At 41.8% G+C, this 24,188-nt stretch overlaps 1 protein-coding gene across 3 annotated transcripts in view; it reads right to left on the reverse strand.

Annotated features, from left to right (window-relative positions):
- ppp1r1c (protein phosphatase 1, regulatory (inhibitor) subunit 1C) overlaps window positions 1-24,188 on the reverse strand; it is a 102,801-nt gene that overhangs the window by 8,969 nt on the left and 69,644 nt on the right. Inside the window, exons 5-6 of one of the 3 annotated variants that reach the window (XM_055637856.1) lie at window positions 7,640-7,876; window positions 493-657 (exon numbers count right to left, since the gene is read on the reverse strand). In XM_055637856.1, the coding sequence (XP_055493831.1) occupies window positions 493-657; window positions 7,640-7,876 (402 nt within the window). Of the gene's footprint in view, window positions 1-492; window positions 658-7,639; window positions 7,880-24,188 lie in introns of all 3 variants that reach the window. The other 2 variants (XM_055637855.1, XM_055637859.1) reach the window with 2 other exon arrangements.

The following is a 24,188-nucleotide window of genomic DNA, read 5'->3' on the forward strand; positions in this document are numbered from 1 at the left end:
TGGAGCGAAGGAAATAGGCAACGTTTCGGGCCGAAACCCTTCTTCAGATCCACTATAGTACTTAGTTTCTTTGTCACCTCAAATTTGCCACTGTAGAAATAATGAACACTTATTTGTATTACAACTGTTTTACTTTTTTCCCTTTAGTACAAATTATTGTATTAGATTATTTTAGCTGAAACCTCTTCAATGCTTTGAATTTTCCTGAAAAGCAAATTAAACTGAAGGCAAGTTAATATATAAAAAAAACAAGTTTAGATTTATTTTAATCTAGGTCACAGTGAAATATGCTTGTAAATTCAAAAGGGGTTGACTAATTATATTAGTGTACTTTAATGCAGGTGTTAATTTAGCAACATTCTTTTCTACAGTGAGTAAAAAAAATAATTTGTAAAGCACATAGGTTGTTGTGACATCTCCTCTTTAAAGCCAGATTATGAACATAAAATGGTAGGAATCGAACTCTTGTTTAATATGTAACATAAAGTCTACCTGTCATGAATGGTGGCTGGTGCTGAAATGGAGTATCTTTCCGTTGAGGTTTCAAAGTTTGCTCATCTGTGCCTGTTTCTGTCTGCTGTTGCTGTGAACTCCTTGAGAACTGGTGAGGCACATCATCGTGACATTTAAGGGGGGCTACCTGTTCAGCTCCTGTAACTGTGATAGAAATAACTTTTCAAAGCCATGTGATGGTCAATGACAATAAACAGTGGTCACACTTAGCACAGTATGTTTCAGCAGGAAGTGTATGCACCTGGACAGCCTGCCTTCTTTCAGGAAAAGTACTGATTGTCCTAAATATGGTTACATCCTTTGAGTCAAAATTAGAGTCATATAGCATGTAAGCAGGATCTTTGACCAACTCGCCCATGCCGACCAAGATGGCTCGTCTAAGCTAGTCCTGTTTCCCTGTGTTTGGTCCATATTCCCTCTGAACCTTTTCTATCCATGAACCTATCCATGAACTTTGTCCATCATGGGTTGGCGGCACGACCGACGTCGCAGCGGCCTCTGCAGTCCGTCTGTCTTTTTTAATTTTAGTGTCCTGTTGAGTGTACAGTTTGTGGTGGGTTTTTGACTGTGTATGTGTGGGGGGCGTGGGGGTGGGTGGGGGAAACTTTTAGATATCTTCCCTGTACGGGGACCCGACCTTTTCCCTGTCGGGTCTCCGTTGCCTTTGGGGCCTAGCACCGTGGAGCGGCCTCCAACCGGAACGACAGCTCAAGTCACGGAGCCAGCGGAGCTGCGGACCAACCATCACGGAGCTGGCCGGCTTCGGAGCATGGGGAGCTGCGGTGGCGCGCGGATGCGACCCAACTCCGGTGGATGGTGACATCGGGAGCTCGCGGGTCCCCGGTGGGAGACCGCTTTGCGGGGCAGCGGCAACGGCGACTTCTCCCGCCCGAATTGCGGGGTTGAGAGTGACCTGGAGTGGGGCCTTACATCGCCCGACGCGGCTTTAAGTGGCCATGGGACTTGCTAGCGCCCACCGGGGGCTTTGACTTTGAGAGAGGAATGGAGAGCAGGGGAGAGACAAGACTTTGCCTTCCATCACAGTGAGGAGGAGATTCACTGTGATGGATGTTTGTGTAAATTGTGTTGGTGTGTGTCTTGGTTCTTTTCTTGTATGACTGCAGAAACAAAATTTCGTTTGAACTTCATGTGAGGTTCAAATGACAAATAAACGGCATTGTATTGTATTGTATTGTACTCAAGTATCCTTTACATAATAGTATTGTACCTACCTCAACTACTTCTTCTGGCAGCTTGTTCCACATACTTACCACCTTCCTTGTGAAAAGTTTGCCCCTCAGGTTCTTATTAAATCTGTCCCCTCAAATCTTAAACTTATGTCCTCTAGTTCTTGATTGCTCTACCCTTGGAAAAAGCCTCTGTGCATTCACCCTATTTATTCACCTCATGATTTAAAATCTATATAATTAAAAATCTCATCTTGACCACTTCCTTTCTGTGCTGTATATTGATTTTAGAAAAAGCGCTACCATATATCTCTATGATTTTTGGCCATCTCACTCACAGTCCTCCTCCGCTGAGCAGGCCCTGACATTTTTTCCCATCGATGAAAAATCAAAAAGTTATGAGTGTTTAGAAAACCTTAAGATCCTCTCGCCTGTCAATACCGTGATGAAGATAATGCCCCTTCCGAGGGGGCGGGTGTGGGGGGCAGGACTATAAAACCCTGGATGCCTGAACATGACTCAGTCACTCTGTAAGAATGCGGGGGAGAGGCCACGACTCTCATTCTAGGCTGTGAATCAACTGAGCTGTGAGTCTGCAATGTACTTGCAATAAATGATTTGTTAGCCCTTAATGAAAATGAAATGAGTTGTTTTGCCTGCCTTGTGCTTGAAACTGCAATGACAATGGAAATGAAATGAAAATGCAATCAGCTGTTTGGCTTGGCCTGCCCTATGCTTGAAACTGCAATGGAAATTAAATGAAAATGCAATCAGCTGTTTGGCTTGGCCTGCCCTGTGCTTGAAACTGCAATGGCAATGGAAATGAAATGAAAATGTAATGAACTGTTTGGCTTGGCCTGCCCTGTGCTTGGAACGCCAGGCCTGATTGTCTGAGCTGCCAGCCCACCAGGCCTGAGTGACTGAGCTGCCGGCCCACCAGGCCTGAGTGACTGAGCTGCCAGCCCAAGAATCCATTCGGCCCACAATGTCCATACTAGCGCTCTGGGAACCAGTCTCTTTGGCCCACAACACCCATACTAGCGCTCCAGAAAGCTCCCCCACCCCACACTGGCCACCAATATTGTAATTGGTGGAGAGGTGGAATATTGCATTGGGGGACCAGCCCTCCCGTGTGAACATGGGACCCAACGGGTCCCACTTAGTCTAGTAGCTCTATAAGATCACCCCGCTGCTTCCTGCTCTCCAAGGACTAAAGTCCTAACCTATCTAACCTCTCCCATTGCTTAGGACCTCGAGTCCTGGCAGCATATTTAAATCTTCTCTGCATATTTTCCAGCTGAATTATATCTTCCCAATGGTGGGGTGACCTAAATTGAACACAATAATCTAGTGTGTCCTCACCAGCGTATTGTACAACTGTAACATAACATCCCAACTTTTATACTCAATGCCCTAACTAATGAAGGCCAGTGTACCAAAGGCCTTCTTCAGTACCCTACTTACCTAGGATACCCCAATTCACAGAATTATTTAGAACTATTGGACATGTTTGGTCCAGTTAATTCATGATGCATTTCTGTTTACGGTGAAAGTTTCTGCTGAGTGAATGCACTAATTAAACTTGTACAAACTTTTGAATGTGTGGAAACACTTCACGTTGCATTGCATTCATTGCTCAGATAAAAAGTCGTTATACCAAGCTAGCTAATGGCGAAGGGAGTGGGTGAAAAGCAGAAGGAATATTAGCAACAGAGATGAGCTGATGAAGGGAGCCAAATGTGTGCAGACCCGGGGAGTATAACTTGGGAAAATGATGGTGAGTTGAAGGACGTTAGTTGGAAACAGTTTTGTAAAGAAATAATGTTTTGCGGAACTTAAATTATTTTATCCAGGGTTTAATCCATTTTGCACTTCTCAGCTCAGTTTTCCAAAGTCAATAACTTGTCTGCCTGTGACATATTTGCAATAAGAACCTGATATTCATTCACCATAAATGTTTCTGAATTCCTGTAAAATATTGATAACATGCATCTAATCTCGAAGGATTGGAGCAGTTTTTTAATGATTACATTCTACATGTTAAATCTAATAATTGAAATTATTTAGTGTGGCACAGTGGCGGAATGGTAGAGTTGCTGCCTTACAGTGCCAGAAACCTGGGTTCACACCTTGCCATGGGTGCTGTCTATACATTTGCCATGTGATTGCAAGGGTTTTCTCCGGGTGCTCCAGATTCCTCCCACACTCCAAAGACGTACAGGTTTGTTGGCTGATTGGCTTCGGTAAGTTGTACAATTGCCCCTAGCATGTGTAACTTAGTGTATGGGATGATTGCTGGTCGGTGCAGACTTGGTAGGCCAAAGGGCCTGTTTCCGTGCTGTATCTCTAAAGTAAATATGGAATCAGTTTATTTTTCAAAGCTCCCTGGTTCTGGCATATGACAATTTTGAGATGGAAGATTATTCAAGTTGCCCATTTCAATTGACCAAATGTGAATTTTCTACATTACCAAGTGGACATCTACATTTTCTGTTGCACTGGGCTGACCACCTATATAATACATATTTAAAAGGACGGTTGATTTTGGTGAAAGCCTTTGCAATGCATGTTGAAAATATCTCCAATCAGGACAAACTTGTATTTCTTCATTTTTGACTTACTATTTTGGGAGAGGAATGAGAACAGGTTGCTGACTTGCTTTTATCATTTGAAGTATCAGATGAAGTCTGAGTCCATTCAGTCCATTCCTGAAACCTACCAGATTTTCCAATGTGTGTTATCCATACTCCCTGCAAAGCTGTCATTTTGAAAGGTTTGTGGTACCCCATTGCAAACTTTAAATATGGAGAATGGCAGTAAATATTCGAGCTGAGTCATCTTTCATGGTCAGTGGAACAGACCACATTTTGAGTTATCTCTAAATTACATAATGTTACAATTTGTTAAAAAAAAAAAATGATGGCAATGTTAGATATCACTCAAAGAGACAGACACAGATTCAATTTCCAAGTTAACATATCTTACATTATAGATGAAAATTATATACTAATCATTTTACTAAATTGATATTTATCAATTAGTAATTCTTGACAGAATAATTAAAGTGAACAGTTGATGTAGATACACTGCAGAAATTATTCCAGTACATGATACACCCACAGGAAGCAATATTCACCACGTGAGGTTATTTTATACTGATATGGTTTGTCATAACTTTAGTTATTCATTCTGTTTTCCAAATATGTTCAAAATATTTCTATACTTGCTGATTTCCAAAGGCATTCAAAAGACATTGCAAATGCTGTGAAATCACTTAGTTAAGAGCACAGTAAATATATTTTCTGGGAAAACCAGAAGATTTATTGACAATGCAAAAGTATACTGATATTTAGTTTAGTCTAGTTCGGTTTAGTTTAGAAGTGCAGCATCGGTACTGATTGGGGATGATCAGCCATGGCCTAGTCCTGCACCTATTGTCTATTGTCTATTGAAACAAGCCCTTCAGCCCCTTCAGTCCACTCTGCCCAACGATCACCACTACACTAGTTCTATTCTAGACTATAGGGACAATTTTAGAAGCCAATTAACCTACAAACCTGCACATCCTTGGAATGTGGGAGGAAACAGGAACACCGGGAGAAAACCCTCGTGGTCACAGGGAGAATGTGCAAACTCCATACAGACAGCTCCCGTAGTCGGGATTGAACCCAGGTCTCTGACTCTGTAAGGCAGCAACTCTGCAACTGTGCGCCTGATCTATTAATTTCAAACACAGAAGGTATAATTCCCTCTGTACTACAATCAGGTGAACTAATGCAAATAATTTAAAAGCTGTACCTCAATCAGCACAGACTTGTCACTTTTCAATAGCAGTATTTATTGCCTTGCTGTGTCTAAAGTAGGCAATTCCCTGACTTAAAGTACACATTTTAAGATTGTCTTGTAAACTTGTACAACAGTATTTTTGTCAGTGTGACTTGGTGTTGCCGATGGATGTTTGAGGAAATTGTTATATTTGGATGGATTTTACATACAATGAGAAGGTTTGGTGCTTACCACTAGGCTGTTGTTTAAGTATAACTCACTTGTACATGTTCACTTCAATTAAACCACGCAATGATTAATTGATTAATGATGATTACTATCATTATCAACGTGGATAATTAGTCAAATAAAATCAAGACTGAACATTTTAAGGATTAGTATTCACAGTTGGGAACATTAACTGGTGTTAGCAACTCATCAAATACATGACAGAGCATTTTCTCGCAAAACTAAATGCCAATAGTTGAAAATGTTGCTTTGGCACATAGCCAGAAGGTTATTAATACATGCAGTGACATCTTGATTCTTTGCAAAATAAAAATCGCATTATGTTTTTAAGATTTGGCAGGAGGCACCTGCTAACAGCAAAAGCAAAATGTGCTTTTAAATATTTCCAGTAACACACTTCAAAATCAGCTCTAAACACTCCCTGATACAACCCTCCAGAAAATGCAAAGCATTCGAGATGCATTCATTCAAATCTGACCTGAAACTCATTGGTTCTGAAACTTCAGGGTGAGAAATGCCTTGAATATGAAGATGCATTGTTATATACCCCAAGTATTATTGTGGAGCAGTCAGAAGATGCCCAGGCTACAGTCACTGTTCTTTACACTTTGACCCTGCTTGAGGCACCAATCTTCATAATATGATACTTGCAAACTGTGCATTCAATTAATTTTCTGGAGGTCATTAAAATGCAAGTTTTATGTTGTGCCTTACAATAAATCTGAAAGGACCAAAGTACTTTGAACAGGCTAACCCAAATATACTTTACATTTCCATTTACATGAATTTTGGGAGTTTATTGCCCAAACTTTGGCCTTCACTGTTTAAACATGATTAGTAATGCCTTCTGCTGTGTCACACAAAATGTCAGTGGCAAGTACATTGCATCTTCAATAGACAAAATGTCATGCATGTCGATGAATTTTATATGGAAACATGCTATACATAGACATCATAAAGTATTGTGTTCAATTTACCCTGTTCTAAAAGTGGTGCAGAGAAGATTTACGGGGATATTGCTAGGACTTCAGGGCCTGAGCTATAGGAAAATGTTGGGAAAATGTTGAGCAGGCCAGGATTATATTCCTTGGAGTGTAGGATGATGAGGGGTGATCTTATAGGGGTGTATAGGATCATGAGAGGAATGGAAAGGGTATATACATTCTATTTTCCCGAGAGTAGGAGAATCAAGAATCAGAGGACATAGATTTACGGTGAGGGGGGGGGAAAGGTTTAACAGGAACCTGAGGGGCAACTTTTTACACAAAGGGTGGTAGAAATATGGAATAAGCTGTGAGAGGATTTATTTGAGGCAGGTACTATCACAATGTTTAAAACAATGTGTGGACAGGTACATGGATAGGATAGGTTTAGAAGGATATGGGTCAAGCGCAGGCAGGCGGGACTAGTGTAGATGGGACATGTTGGTCGGCATGGGCAAGTTGACCCAAAGGCCTGTTTCCACTGTTGACTCTATGACATGTTTGCTTGATTTATCACAGGAATTGTTTTAATTATCCGTGGTTATAAATAGAGTGGAAAAGGACTTTCAGTAAATTTACATTTGAGATTGTTAATTAAGAATCATTGCGTTGTGATTTTCATACCCATAACTCCTTAAAATATATTTTTTGCTCAAAATTCTATGCATTAAATGAGTTACATGAAAGAGAATGACATTATCTATATTGCAAGCATGCAAACTTTAATGCAGCAATGTGTAACCGAAAGCATTCACAGATGTAACACTACTGAAAAACAAGTGATTGCTACAATATGATCCGATAGATTTACAGCATAAATGAAATTTAAACAGCTTGATGAGAAATGGTCCAAGCTTTCAAATCGCTTGATTGCTTGTGAAATCGACAGGACTCTCATGGTGATTATGTATCGTGAGGGAGGGCGTATTGCCATTGACTTACCACCAGGAGAACTGCTGCCTGGATGATCCTCGGCATTTAGTAGCAGTTTGATGCCCGTTTGGGTGCTGGTGTGTTCACAGCAGTTGTGGGGGCCCCAGTCTGCAGGGGCTCCATTGCTGTGACAGCACTCAGTCATCATTGGGCTGAGCTCGTCTAGACAGCTGGGGTCACTCTCAGAGTAATCCTGGTCCGGTTGCTCCTGTTTCTGAAGATGGTGCTCCACCAGCAACTGAAGTTCTGCTTCAACAAGAGCACTGGGTTTAATAATTAGATCGCGCTAGCCAGTTACTTGCTTTACCTGCACAGTAAATTAAGTTACATTTCAAGGTCAGAACGGGCTTCTGGGCGAACAATAATGAGGAGGATCATAAGATCATAAGTGATGGGAGCAGAATTAGGCCATTCGGCCCATCAAGTCTACGCTGCCATTCACACATGGCTGATCTATCATTCCTTCCTAACCCCATTCTCCTGCCTTCCCCCCATAATCTCTGTGCTAATCAAGGTGATTTGGGGAGGAGCCTCCCCAAATCACCTTGAATTCTTGTAAAAATAAGACGAAGCACACTGTCGCCAATCTGCAACTGGTAATAATCTTCCAACTGAGATGAACTGGATAATTCAATACTTTTAGTAATCACTTTTACTTTTAAATTACTCTTTTACTTTATTACTTTTAGTAAATTAATAATTAATTACTGCAACTTCTATAAATTTCCTCAGGAATTTTTTGAGGATGCGACAAGCAAAATGGATGAAGGAGAGAGCCAGTGCGTGTAGTGTATCTGGACTTTCAGAAAGCATTTGATAAGGTCCCACACAGGTGGGCAAAATTAGAGCACATGGTATTGGGGGTAGGGTATTGACATGGATAGAGAGTTGGTTGGCAGACAGGAAACAAAGAGTAGGAGTAAACAGGTCCCTGTCTGAAAGGCTAGTGTGGCAAGGCTAGGTGCTGGGGCAGCAACTATTTATAATATATATGAATGATTTAGATGATGGAATGAAAAGTAACACTAGCAAATTTGCAGATGACACAAAGCTGGGTGGCAGTGTGAACTGCAAAGAGGATGCTAGGAGGTTGCAGGGTGACTTGGACAGGTTGAGTGAGTGGGCAGATGCATGGCAGATACAGTATAATATAGATAAATGTGAGGTTATCCACTTTGGCGGCAAGAAAAATGAGGCAGATTATTATCTCAATGGTGTCAGATTAGGAAAAAGGGAAGTGCAACGAGACCTGATTGTCCTTCTACACCAGTCACTGAAAGTATACATGCAGGTGGAGCAGGCAGTGAAGAAAGCTAATGGCATGTTGGCCATCATAACAAGAGGATTTGAGTAAGGAGTAAAAAGGTCCTTCTGCAGTTGTACAGGTCCCTGGTGAGACCACATCTGGAGTATTGTGTGCATTTTTGGTCTCCTAATTTGAGGAAGGACATCCTTGCTATTGAGGCAGTTCAGCGTAGGTTCACGAGGTTAATCCTCAGGATGGCGCGACTGTCATATGAGGATAGATTGTAAAGACTGGGCTTATATTCAATGGAATTTAGAAGGATGAGAGGATTACTTATAGAAACATAAAAAAATATAAAAGGACTGGACAAGCTAGAAGCAGGAAAAATGTTCCCAATGTTGTGGGAGTCCAGAACCAAGGGCCACAGTCTAAGAATAAAGGGGAGGCCATTTAAAACTGAGATGAGAAAAAACTTTTTCACCCTGGGAGTTGTGAATTTGTGGGATTATCTGCCACAGAGGGCAGTAGAGGCCAATTCACTGGATGAATTTAAAAGAGAGTTAGATAGAGCTCCAGGGGTTAGCAGAATCAGGGGATATGGGGTTACTGATTGTGGATGATCAGCAATGATCACAATGAATGGCGGTGCAGGCTCAAAGGGCCAAATGGCCTCCTCCTGCACCTATTTTCTATGTTTCTATAAATTAGGGGATCTCTATATTTCTCGTCTGAAGGTACCCACACTTAGAAAAAATAATTATTGCTTCGGAGGCTAATTGGGTAACTACATATTTATCCCTATACCTAATTTTAAGGATCAATTGGGTAAGGGATTTACTTGAAACGCACTTATATTACTTATGTCATTGCAATGAAAACTACAGCTGAGTAACAGCATTCAGCAAGAATACAAGCCTGCCTCATACAATGTGTAAAACTGCACTTTGGATACTTACTGGAAATGTTAGAAAAGCACTTTGTCTGATAATTGCATTGAACTATCCATGAAATGAACCCGACACACTTCATAAACCAAACAGTATTCCCGTGGCCACGACAATGCATCCTTCTCCACAACTCAATGTGTAGATCATTACAATTAGAGATATTGCCAATATGGTCAATGAAGTCCCATTTACACAGCACGTGCCCGTCTCAGAATAACAGTGTAGTGTTACGTCACATCTGTTAGGAGCCGTTGAATAATATCATGTCAAAAAGTCATCAAAAGGACCAAAATTGAAAGCTAAACTAACATTTTTCCTGCTTACAAGCATTTAATACCTTTTGAGTGGAAACCATTTCTACTTTCCACTTAAAAGCCTTTTGAAAATTAAACCCAGCTCCAAAACTATGCGTAAAGGTCCAAACATACACATTCTACTTGAGCCAGGAAATGTATTTAGATCTCAATAACATGTGAGAGATTTGATGTTCGAGCATCTGCAGTATATTCAGGAATACAAAAATAAACTGGTACAGAGCAGGCCATTTTGACCTTCATGCTGATTAGCAGTAATTTTGTGTGTGAGCCCCGATATTCAAGCTGTCTAGGCAAGGCCACCAGCATAATCAAGGACGAGTCTCACCCCGGTCACTCCCTCTTTTCTCCTCTCCCATCAGGCAAGAGGTACAGAAGTGTGACAACGCACACCTCCAGAATCAGGGACAGTTTCTTCCCAGTTGTTATCAGATAACTGAACCATCCTATCACCAACTGCAGAGTGGTCTCCTGAGCTACCATCTACCTCATCGGAAACTCTCGGACTATCTTTAATCGGAATTCTCAGGACTTTATCTTGCACTAAACGTGATTCCCTTTAACCTGTATCTGTACACTGTGGACAGCTCAATTGTAATCATGTATAGTCTTTTTGCTGATTGGATAGTATGCAACAAAGCATTTCACAGTACCTGTGTACACGTGACAATAAACTAAACTAAACTCATTTTTCAAAAATTGGAAATGTTGCCATTGAGAAATTGATCTGATCCAAAGTGGCTCAAGTGGCTCTGACCATTTTGCACTGATGTGAGCTAGCTTAATGTATTCCAGAAAATAAATTAATTTAAAGTATAGAATTCAACAATTAATTTTGATCAGAAATGTTTTTTCCCCCCTGAATATGTGTCAGTAGGCGATCGTAAAGATTCAATGTCTGGCTGATATTGTGCTACTGAAGTAACCAGCAGTTGCTTTGGAGAAAATAAAGAAAGATTGGTTCAATAAAACGGCAATAATCTTTTATTTTAACATTGGGAAATCCTGATGGTTTGACATCTAAGTCCCTGTGTTCTCTTCCAACTCACCGGAGCCTCAGTTTCTACTATCCCTTTAAAGTGTCCCAGGATCTCATTTCCTGAGATCCTTTGCCGCTTACTGGGCTCACTGCAAAATGTATTATAATACCATGCAACTCATGAAAAAAGTGAATTAAAAACCGTTAAGGCAATAATAGGAATAACACCCAACAGGCTGGGGAAATGTTTAGCACCAAGAAAGTCCAAGTTACCTGAGTTTTTAGTCAGAGTGTGACTTCAGCCCAACTTGCTGAATAGCTGAGATATCTGACCTAGGACAGCTGGTTGGCAGTCATTCATCTATTCACAGCTCTGCCTAATATAAGCTACTCTTTCTTGTTCATTTAAAGAAGAAAGCAAGTGGGGAAAAGTGAGTAAATTGCCATTAAATTGACAAGGTACAATTCTCATTAGGCTACTAAAATGAATCAAAACTTACTTCACTAAAAACTGACCGAGATCCACTATAAAATCGTCCGGATGTCTATACAGTATGGAACTGAGTTACACAAATGAGGACAACCACTAATTTGACATCAATGATTTGGATGAGAACATACAGGACAAGATTAGCAAGTTTACTGATGATACAAAAGTGAATGGTTTTGCAGATAGTGAAGATGGTTGTGAAAGATTGCAGCAGGATCTGGATCGATTGGCCAGGTGGGGGGAGGAATGGGTTGATGGAATATAATGCAGAGAAGTGTGAGGTGTTGCATTTTGGGACGTCGAACAAGGGCAGGACCTACACAGTAAATGTTAGGCCTCTGGGCAGTGTTGTGGAGCAGAGGGATCTAGGAGTACAGGTGCATGGTTCCTTGAAGGTCGAATCACAGGTACATAAGGTGGTCAAAAAGCTTTTGGCATTTTGGCCTTCATCAGTCAGAGTATTGAGTATAGAAGTATGGAGGTCATGTTGCAGTTGTTTAAGACATTGGTGAGACCACATTCAGAATATTGTGTTTAGTTCTGGGCACCATGTTATAGGAAGGATATTGTCAAGCTTCTAATGGTTCAGAAAAGATTTACGAGGATGTTGCCAGGACTAGAGGGTGTGAGCTATACAGAGAGGTTGAGTAGGCTGGGTCTCTATTCCATGGAGCCCAGGAGGATGAGGGGTTATCTTATAGAGGTGTAAAAAATGAGAGGAATAGATCGGGTAGATGCACAGAGTCTCTTGCCCAGAGTAGGGGAATTGAGGACCAGAGGATAAAGGTTCAAGGTGAAGGGGAAAAGATTTAATAGCAATCTAAGGGGTAACTTTTTCACACAAAGGGTGGTGGGTGTATGGAACAAGCTGCCAGAGGAGGTAGTTGAGGCTGGGACTATCCCATCGTTTAAGAAACAGTTAGACAGGCACATGGATATGACAGGTTTGGAGGGATATGGACCAAGCGCAGGCAATTGAGACTAGTGTAGCTGAGACATTATGGGCAAGTTGGACCGAAGGACCTGTTTCCACATTGTATCACTCTATGACTATGACTATGACCATTGGTTGCATTTCTTGGGTGGGAGATTGCAACCTTCACGTGGTCCGCCCTGTTTCGACAAATGTAAAGTGAATGGTTTTGCAGAATCAAATAAGTTCAAATAGATTGCACAAGATCTTGTCCTACAGGTTTAGGCTCTGATGGAATATATGCAGAGAAGTGTGAAGTGTTGCATTTTCTATGTCGAACAAGGGCAGGACCTACCCAATAAACTTCCTCACCTGGCAGTGTTCCATAGTACAGTGGATCCTTGAAGGTCGATCGTATAGGTGGCAAAAGGCAGGCCATATAACAGTAGATGTACCAGTATGGAGGTCAGCATTCAGCATTTGAACCCTCATTTATTTAGCTTGATCATCAATGGCTGTTGATTCTTGGCACTGCAAAAATGATCAGAGGGGGGGGGATTGGGGGGAGGGGGAGCTATACGGAGAGGTTGAGTAGGTGGGTCTCTATTCCATGGGGGGGGAGGGGGGGGGTTCTATTCCATGGAGGGGGGGGGTTGGGGGCGGAGGATGTGGTGGTCATGGGGGGGAATAGGGCGGGTAGATGGGGGGTCTGTGGGGGTGGGGGGGGGTGAGGGGAGAGGTAAAGGTTCAAGGTGAAGGGGAAAAGATTTGTAGCAACCTACGAGGGTGGGTGGAGGGTGGGGGTGGTGAGGGGGGGGGAGGGGAAGGGTAAAGGGGGGAGTGTGGGTGTGTTTGTGGGGGAGGGGGGGAATGTATAGGGAGTAGGGGAAGGGGGGTGTGGGGGAAGTGGGGAGTTTTTGCACTTACAGTGGAATTAGATAATTTGTTTGCGATTTAATTTAAGCCTAAAAAATGGAATCTATTGGATTCCATTATACAATCTCAAAGTGCATACTGGAAGTGGAAAAATCTATATCAGTAGTTTGTTCATTGACTGCATTAATGCTAAGTGTCCAGAAGCACGTAGCCTTTTGTTATGTTGCTGCTGCCTAAACAATTTGGCTTCACTTTGCTGACGCGCGATTTTTCTGACGTCAGAATATCCGAGGCATGATTCATTTATCTGCCGTACATAAGTATTAATGTTACTTTGACACAATCTTTTCATCCAGTTTTTATGCAGGATTCCCAATGCTTGCAGGGAACTTAAATATGTTAATGGCTTGGATTCTGCACAGAAGTTCTGTTAATTCTGGCCAAATTGTAGAGGCCAGGACACTAAAATTGAGTAAAGGCTTCTGGGCTGCTAGGCCATTTGGTCAATTTAATTGTACCTTCTGCAGAAATAGGACAAGCTGCAGAATGGTGCCAGCTTGTCTAGAGCCTAGGTAAGATCTGCAGGAAGAGAATGAGAACATCTGCAGACCCTGACAATTTGGAGCAAATTGCATGGAATGGATTGGATGAATGCAAACTAGACATACACATTGTAAATAATGTTGCAAAGCTATACTTTGCTAGATGTTGATTGGATTAAGTATTGAGCCATGCCTGGTTTTCTTGCATATTAAGGCCCATGTTGCGATGTTTGTTTCCTTTGAGAAGCACTGTTTGAATACATTGTATTAGTCACTGTATTTTTGGGTTAGTGAAATGTCTATCATATGCTATGTTAATCGATATCTGTTATTGGACTGTAAAGAGACCTCCCCTATGTGGTTCAGCTCCTCAAGGTTCGGGGACCTATAAAAGACCGATCCCACGAGGTCTTGTGTCGATCTTCTGCGTGACCTTCTGGAGTGTCTCTGCTTGAGCGAGGCTAAGAGGGCTTGATCAGGCAGATATGATGATTAAACCCTTGGTGGTTAGATACAGTGGTGGGAACTGTAATTGTGTTTTGTCAAAATAAAGTTTAGATGCGCAAGTGCTTGATTCAGTGATTTTTGACTGATACTAGACTGGGGGGAAGCTTAGAACGAGCTATTTACATTGGGGGTGTTGAGCTGTTTCGATTGCGAATGCAGAAATCGGGCCCACTGTGCGGTTTTCGCATTGATTTTCGGCACTTCGCTAGTCGGGGTGAATCAATCATTTGCGGGCTTGGAGAAGGGTCTAATCGAGATCATTAGAACAGAGTCTAGCAGAATCAAGGTGGTTAGCACTCCTTTGGGTTAGGGGCCCATAAAACAGGGCGAGGAGTGGCCCAAAACCTTGTGGTAGTAGGCTGACTGCAGCTTCTTTAACGAGAGCCTGACGCGCTTCAAGGGCGAGGGGTGGCCCATTGTCCAGATTTGGTATCCAATTGGTGAGGTATTGAAACACAGGTCTGGTCTACGTATTGATCTATCTTTGCCGGGAGCGCTGATTGGAAAGGTGCATTCTGAAAATCGACATCGACTGCCAGCGCGAAGAGGCTAGGCGCTGAACCCCCGGCGCCCAGCAGAGAGGGGTGTCTGCGTGAAGATATCCGAGTTCCTCCCTGAAGTGACGGACGAGGAACCTCGTAAAGGCACTGAGCTCGGTGGCTTGAGTATAGATTGGCTGGTATTACTCTAGTCCACTCGAGATTTCATTGGGCAATTTAGTTTGAATTAGAGAGCCCGCGTATGTGTTGTGGTACGCAACCAAAACTAGGTGGTCCGAGAACGAGTCTAAATTTGCAGAATCATATTCCAAATACAGAATTTCATGTTAAATTTCTGCCCGTACAGTAGAATTCGAATTCTGTGTAAATAGAACTTCAGAGTTTGTGCATGTTTGAGATCAATTCCGAATAGCAGCTGATCAACAGTGAATAGTAACCCTGTGGTCAATTGTTGATTAGTACCTGATAGCGAAGAATACCTGAGAGACAGGAACCTGGTTTACCTGATGAAAAGTACCTGAAATGCAAAGGGTACCCCTAATTTTGTAGAGAGGAGGGGTAGAGGTCCCCCTAGAGAAGTCCAGCCTTAACATGAGCATAGTAACATTTCGGAGGAAAAGTAGTCATTTAAGAAGTAGTACCCCTGAACAAAGAGTAACCTAGGAAGTGGAAAATCTTCGGTATCAGAGGGAGAGGTTCACTGATTGATAACAGCCTGATGCGGCATTGAGATCGAGTGTTTGTAAACTCTGCGCTGACGTGTTAAATTATTATTGTAAATTGTAAAAATCTTTTTAAGCATCTTTATCGGATCCGAATTGTATAAATACTTTGTGTATGTAAAATGATTTTGAGTGTATTAAGATTTAGAAAGTTAAGATTTAAAGTGTGTTAAGTTTGCGGACTGCTATTTGTATTGTTTGTGTGAGTGCTTAAGGATTTTTGGGTGTTAGATAATTTTAAGTAAAAGTGTGTTTGAATTAAATATTTGTCATTGTTTAGATTGTAGTGTTGTTGGAATCAAATTCGTGGTGGTCCGAACAGGGTTTGTACGCCTTCGATAGCTGCGTCAGGGGAGGAGTCGTTCCTCGACTGAGCGCGCCACGAGGAAGATTTATTAGAATGTGATTTATGCTTGTAGTTTATATTGGGGTGTGGCTGGGGTCACTTGTAATAGGGGCAATATTTTCTTTTTTGATTATAGTTTTATTAGCATGGTTCGTATTTGTTTGTCTGTGTGAACTTAAAGGGTTTGCGAGGAAGAGATTGCTGCTTGGGAGAGATTCTTGTGAAGGAGAGATTGTAATTAAGAGTTGTAGTCTTTGTTTGAGAAACCGGAGATCCTGTGTTTGAAGGTTGAGAGTTGAATGAAGTGATTGTGATCTAACTGATATGAAAGTAGGGAGATCGATTGAATACGAGCGATTGAGTTGAATAATTGAATAGGAGCGTTTGAGTGAGTGATTGAATAACGGTTGGAAGGGAACAATTGTGTAAGGTGTGAATCTGGAAGATGATTTGCCAATGCGTGGGAGCGATTCCATTAACCTTGGAGTCTGAAAGGAAGGTGCGAGTTTGAATAGGTGTGAGTGTCTGGAAAGTTATTCTGTATTTTGTATTGTAACTATTGTTCAGAAAACGGGGAATGTCTCAGAGAAAGACCTATCAAATAGACCCGAAAGCCCGATAAGGATAATTTGCAAGAAACTTCCGCATGAAGCAGAAAGATTAAGAGGATAATTTGGAGAATTAAATGCAGTTTTGAGGAGCAAACTTTGGCCTCTGGGTGGAATCTGTAATATGAATAAACTACATAGAGACAATTGTTAGATGAGATGGAAACAGTGAGGAGGGGAATAAGCTGATTGGAATATGGAGAATGCTCTTCACTAGAAGAAAAATAAATAAAGAGATCGTTCTGCTTTCTATAAGAATGGCAGCGTACAAATTAGGGATTAGAGGCGAACACGAGAGAACTGGTCCTTCTCGAGACATTCAGGAACAGGGAAAGGAAAATAGCGGAAACTGACAGCAGGAGCAGGAGAGAATACCAGCGACTGAAAGTGAAATGACTAAGATGGCTCTTAAAGGGGAGGTGCAGACTAAAATGAAGCTTATTAAATTTAGTAAGAGTGCAGCAGTATCCATGGACATCGAAGGGAGAGAGGCTCGCCGTATGCCAGGGTGGGCAGAATATTTCGGAATGGAGCCACAGCATTCCTCACAACACTCTCATGTTCTCAGTTCGGAGACACCCTGCGCAGCTTGCGAGCAGGGCACTCGGGAGGAGTCAGCGGTATCTTCGACTCCTCCCACTAAATCCAAATCCAAAGTGGAAGAATCGTGGAAGGACCCTCTAGCCCCTATGATTGCTCTACCAGTGGAGGATAGTATGGGAGATCAAGGAGCTAGAAGGAAGGTTCTGCAGAAATGGGTACTAAAATTAATTAGGAAATCCAGTAGTGGGAAAGTGAAGGAATCCTTCCTGAAGTACAGAGACAGAACGAGTAGCTTTTCTGAGGGTGAGACAGCAGGAGGATACGAAGTGGCTGTTCCTGACATTGATCGTATTATTAGGTCGGAGCAATTTCCCATCGATGGGGGTATAGAACAGATTCCCCAGAGGCAATTCCTTTGCAGGAAGTTGCCTACTCCACCTCTGGTGTTAGGTCCCGCAGTAGGTGTAAGTAATCCCCGGGCCACAGACGTCCACATTATAATGCAACCTGGTCTGACGGCAGCTCAGAGACCTGTATTAAGAATTCAGAAATGGGAAATAACTTCGGAGGAAGATAAGGAGGAGGAGGATCTTAAAGCTTGGATAGCCCTGCCATTTCGAGAGCCAACTTTCCCTCGGCTTGGTTGGAGAGGGTATAGAGCTGTTAGATCTGATCAGTGTTACAACTGTGGGGAATTAGGACATTGGAGCCGATCGTGTCCTCTGAAGGAATACCGAGAAGGAAGGGGGCAAAGAAGAGGGCCACGGGGTTTCAGAAATCTGTAGACCCCGAGGGGTTACCGGAACACTTGGGACCCCGAGGGTAGAGGAAGAGGACACTGGCCAGGAGATCAGGGGGCAGGGACATTCTGGCAACCAAACCCATTCTGCTAGCCCTGACCTGCCAGCAAATACACCATATGAAATCTGAAGGCAGCCTCACTTGGCCCAAAAATAACAATAAAAACCAGAAAGAACATCACCCCCTTCCAAATCCTATGAGAAGAGACACAAAGAATCTAATTAGAATCGAGAAACCTCACTAAAAGGAAGGACTTCGAAAAGGGAAACATGATAACTGGCGTCAGAAGAAATGGGAACTAAGGAGAACTGAAATGGCACTAGGGAGAGACGAAATGAACATTGTGCAGGAGCTATGGAGATATTGTACTAACATGTTACTGAATTTGTGCCTGCAGGACAGTATAATCGACAACATACTGTCTGGGGAGTGAGGTAAAGAATATACAGACCCCTTGAGAATGGGCAGAAGACAGCTCAGGTAATGTCAGGTAATTGAGTATAGAAGCTGGGATGTAATGTTAAAATTGTACAAGGCATTGGTGAGACCAAATCTGGAGTATGGTGTACAATTTTGGTCGTCCAATTATAGGAAGGATGTCAACAAAATAGAGAGAGTACAGAGGAGATTTACTAGAATGTTGCCTGGGTTTCAACAACTAAGTTACAGAGATAGGTTGAATAAGTTAGGTCTTTATTCTCTGGAGCGCAGAAGGTTAAGGGGGTACTTGATAGAGGTCTTTAAAATGATGAGAGGGATAGACAGAGTTGATGTGGACAAGCTTTTCCCTTTGAGAATAGGGAAGATTCAAACAAGAGGACATGACTTCAGAATTAAGGGACAGAAGTTTAGGGGTAATATGAGGGGGAACTTCTTTACTCAGAGAGTGGTAGCGGTGTGGAATGAGCTTCCAGTGGAAGTGGTGGAGGCAGGTTCATTGGTATCATTTAAAAATAAATTGGATAGGTATATGGATGAGAAGGGAATGGAGGGTTATGGTCTGAGTGCAGGCAGGTGGGACTAAGGGGAAAAAAAGTTGTTCGGCACGGACTTGTAGGGCCGAGATGGCCTGTTTCTGTGCTGTAATTGTTATATGGTTATATGGTTATAATGTAGCTTCCCAGAAACAGGAACCAACAAGCAGGAGGAAATGATACTGTCCTGTCCCTTTAAGACAGATCTGGGAAGGTCTTTAGATAGTGAAAGCTGCTCCTCTGTATCCCTACTCCCTTGAAACTGACATCAAGGAAGAAGAAAAAGATACCTACTCTAATGCCCAACTGTAACATCATCTAGCTTTTGACACCAGTGAAGGAAAGGAGAGTAACATTATCCAAGCTTCCCTAAAAAAACAACACAGACAACCTATGACGACTATTGTGACGAGCTCCACTTTTAAGAACTGAATTTGAATTTGGAAAAAACATTCCTCTGTGGTTTGGGGCAAAACACCTACTTTGCATCTAAATTATGATGATTATAAATAAATTGATAAAAAAAGTTGAATTCGGTCACTAAATTGTATGGTAATGAATTGGAGGGACTTTAAAGTTTCAGGTTTTGAACCGACTGTAAGATTTGGCTTAGGAATATTTGGAGTTTGATTATTAATTGATATTGTTATTGTCTCATCCACAGACAGGCAGCCAAAGATGGGAAGGATTATTCAGAGAACATCAGGAAAGATCGAACTTGGGGAAAATCTGGTAACATGGAAATTATTCAGGGAACATGAGAGTTGGAATTGGGAATGGTCAAAAGAGGAACTGCGAATAGCAACCATCTAGAAATTACTCAGTGGTTAGGAAACTAGCATAAGAAAGAACCCCTATGGACTGAGAGCTGAGCCAACATACTAAGGAAGAAATACTGGAGGAGAAATCTATTGAATTAGAAGGAGAAACTTAAATGGGTGTTGAGATATCAGAGTCGATGTATTTGATCGATGGATCTAAATTGTTTAACCCTTGATAGTAAAGCGGCTTCTATTATCAAGGTGGGAAGAAATTGTCTCTAGAATTGGCATTCTTAATTGGCTTTATGATAAAATTAACCTCATATGGAAATTGATTGATTACATTTGAACAGCTGGGAATTCCACAGGAATTGGAAAAATTGTGTTATCGACCACAAGCTGTGGAATGAGAAGAGTGAGACGGACCCTGAAACTTAAAATATTAAATTGAAGGCTGAGACTGAATTTGGTTGAATTGAAACATTGTTCATGGTTTGCTTTAAATTAGTCACACCTGTAAGGAAATCTGGTCTGAACCAAGCTGAAATTTATATGAAAACCATCATCAGATATACATATTATAATATTGTGTGAATGGGGAGTGAGTTGATTAGTGTTGATCCTAGGATAATAAAGAGTATATTATAGAACAGAATTGTAATAGGAATACAGTGATAGAGTAGAATATAATAGAGATAGTGATAATGAAATGGAAAAGGGACAGTATTGCAGAATGACAGTGAATGTATGGGAAAGCATTAGTGCATGAATGGTAGCTTGCTTTGTCCCAAGTTTTTCAGCAATTATAGGTTATAGGTTCGACTATGGAAAGGGATGGAAGAAAGGGCAACAACACAGATGGAGGGAATTCGTGCCCACAAAAACTCGGGAGGTAAAGACTCATCAGACTGAAATTGTGAAGCTATGCTCACGAAAACTTGGGAAGCTTGACAAAATTCTGGGAAGAAACATCATCGTCTTGTTGTTGTTAATAAATGGAGAATGTAATAGACACACATATGTATATCTGGTAATCTGATTATCTGACTATTTGGTTATCATACATGATGGTTTATCATATATGATAAAAGGAAGGAATGTTAATTCTGGCCAAATTGGCGAGGCCAGGACATTAAAATTAAGTAAAGGCTTCTGGGCTGCTAGGCCATTTGGTTGATTTAAATGTGCCTTCTGCAGAAATAGGACAAGCTGCAGAATGGTGCCAGTTTGTCTAGAGTCTAGGTAAGAGCTGCAGGAAAAGAATGAGAACATCTGCAGACCCTGACAATTAGGAGCAAATTGCATGGAATGGATTGGATGAATGCAAACAAGACATACACATTGTATATAATGTTGCAATGCTTTACTTTGCTAGATGTTGATTGGAATAACTATTGAGCCATGTCTGGTGTTCTTGCATATCAAGCCACATGTTGCAACGTTCGTTTCCTTTGAGAAGCACTGTTTGAATACATTGTATTAGTCGCTGTATTTTGGGGTTAGGGAAATATTTATCATATACTGTATAAATCGATATCTGTTTTTGGTCTGTAAAGAGACCACCTCTATGTGGTTCGGCCCCTCAGGGTTCGGGGACCTATGAAAGACCGCTTCCACTAGGTCCTGTGTCAATCTTCTGGGAGAACGCTTAGGACTGCATGACCTTCTGGAGTGTCTCTGCTTGAGCGAGGCTAAGAGGGCTTGATCAGGCAGATACAAGGATCGAACCCGCGGTGGTTAGGTACAGTAGTGGAACTGTAATTATGTTTTGTCAAAATAAAGTTTAGATGGTAAGTGCTTGACTCAGTGATTTTTGACTGAAGCTAGACTGGGGGAAGCTTAGAACAAGCTATTTGCAGTTGTAGCACTTCCACACAGGCCAGTTGACAATTCCAGCTGTTGTGAAAGCAAAATGTTCAGGGTTTCAATGAGCTCATGCACGAGTGTGCAAGTCCCGAATTTGTTCGAAGGTGGTAGCCAGTCATTCTGCAACTGCACTCTATCACTGGCCTCCTTATGAAATGCAACTTGGGGGCATAAAGCTGGAGAGGACGGCACAGTGGGGTAGCTGCCTTTCAGTGCTAGAGAACCGGGCTTGATCCTGACTATGGGTGCTGTCTGTAAATGGCGCCATAACTGGTGACTTGGTATACCGCCTCAGTGTCCTACTGCTGTACACTTGTGCTATATCTGAGCTGCTTATCTAAGATGTATCTAAGTGCTTCTGCAAAGCGATACTTGTACTGAACTGTATACAAAACGGATTTCACGGTACCTCGGTACATGTGACAAAGTACCATTGCACTGTAAATTCCCCAACATTTTCCCCAACAAAATGTACATTAAACTATGTGTTTCAGAGAGTTGAGTGGAGCAGAATTACCGCATATGCTAAGATAAGTGTCAATATCTTTTTAATTGCTTGAGATTATCTAAATGTTTTAAATTGTTTTTAAATGTAATAATATATTGAATAACATTTCAATAATGTTTAGACGTTTCTGAATGGTAGAAATATTCATCGTTTTGACAGCCCAGCAAGTATAGTTTAGGCAACTAGCAAAGCTTTTTTTGCTGTGTGTATGTGAGGCTTGCCATGAACCCCCTCCCTGTGTGTTGTCATTCATAGTACAAAGGAACAGCTGATGTTACAGAGCCTCTGCGGCTCACTATGGATCGAGCTGGCTGCTGTCAGATCTTTAGCAAACTCTCATTTACAATAAGAGCCACTTTTCCCATTTCACCATAAGAAATGTTAAGACATGGGTGGATGAGTGACAAATAACATTCATCACACAAGTGCGCCAAGCAATGGCTGCCTCCAGCAAGAGAGAATCTATCCACCTAACCTACATATACTTTAGCATTTCCATTTCCATTGCCAACTTCTCCACTGTCCATGCCCTGGGTGTCACCAGAAACTCAAATAGAGTACCATACATAAACACCATGGCAGGTCAAGAGCAGGTTAGAGGCTCAGTGTATCCTGTATTAGATGACTTTCCTTTTGACATCCCATGCTCCTACCATCATACGTCCATAAGTTCTTGGAGCAGAATTAGGCTACTCGGCCCATCAATTCTACTCCGCCATTCAATCATGGCTGATTTATCTATCCCTTTCAACCCCATTCTCGTTCCTTCTCCCCATAACTCCTGAAACTGTTACTAATCAAGAACTGTTTTACAAGGTGTCAATTAATTTACAATCAAGAGTATGGTGGAATGTTCCCCACTTGAATGTACAAGTGCAGCTCCAGGTATTCCCAGCAAGTTCAACAACATCCACTGCGGGCAGCTCGATTGTAATCATGTATAGTCTTTCTGCTAACTGGCTAGCGCGCAACATAAAAGATTTTCACTGTACTTCGGTACACGTGCCAAAAAATTAAACTAAACGAAACATCCTGGACAAAACAGCATGCATGGTTGGCATCTAAACATCATTCTCAATACTACCAGTACACAGTGTCTGTAGATGGACCATCTACAAAAGGCAAAGTAGTTACTCACTCAGGCTACTCCAGCAGCAGCTCCCAAAGCCGTGACCTCAACCGCCAAGAATGACGAGGGCAGGAGGTACATGGGAACTCCACCACCAAGAAGGTTCCCCACCAATTCACACACCATCCTGACTTGGAAATATATCACCGGTCCTTCACTCTCACAGGGTCTAGCTCCTGGAACTCCCTGCTCAACAGCACTGTGGAGAACCTTCATCAGAGGGACTGCAGCAGTTGAGGAAGACTGCTCACCCCCTTGATCTGAAGGGCAATTGTGTTTGGCAACGACCAGATCCCAAAAATGAATATCTTTAAATGCAGCTACTGGCTTGCAGGAGTATATGTATTTGTTTTCCTGTTATAAGGCTCAGTCATCTAATGTTATAATGAAGCAATGAAACATGAGCTATGCACAAAATATGAATTGTACACATATACTTATTACAGTAATTGATCATTATAACCAAATGTTTTTGTTCAATTTTACATTATCAAACATATTTGAAAGTGTTGAAAACCAGACAAAATTCTAAATCAGTAGTTTTTGTTTTGTTAGACTGTTTACTCCACAATTGTTCTCTCATCTCTTTGGTTGTGGTGATAAACTGGACACTAAATGCCCTCTGATAGCCTTCTCAGGCAATGGCTCATTCAAGTGGCCAATAACCCCATAATGACCATATTGATAAATATTGTAGCTGGGAAGCTTGCACACTTCAATCTTCATCTGATAGCTAAACACACAAACCCTTCCATGCAAGAGTAGCATCCTAGGCTGATTCCACTCTAAATCTCTTCGTAGCTTCCCCAGCTCACCCAAACTAATGAGTGATGATGTAACCCAAATAGCCTTGTCGAAGCCATATCATGGGTCAAACCCTAGATGGTATCGTTTAACTCCGCACAGAATGAACATTGAATTTGGAAATACCTTGAGACCTCTGAGAGAAACATATGGATTACCCAGAGATTATATGCCACGCAATC

This window comes from Leucoraja erinacea, chromosome 7 (assembly GCF_028641065.1).
Source record: "Leucoraja erinacea ecotype New England chromosome 7, Leri_hhj_1, whole genome shotgun sequence".
NCBI classification, from domain to species: domain Eukaryota; kingdom Metazoa; phylum Chordata; class Chondrichthyes; order Rajiformes; family Rajidae; genus Leucoraja; species Leucoraja erinaceus.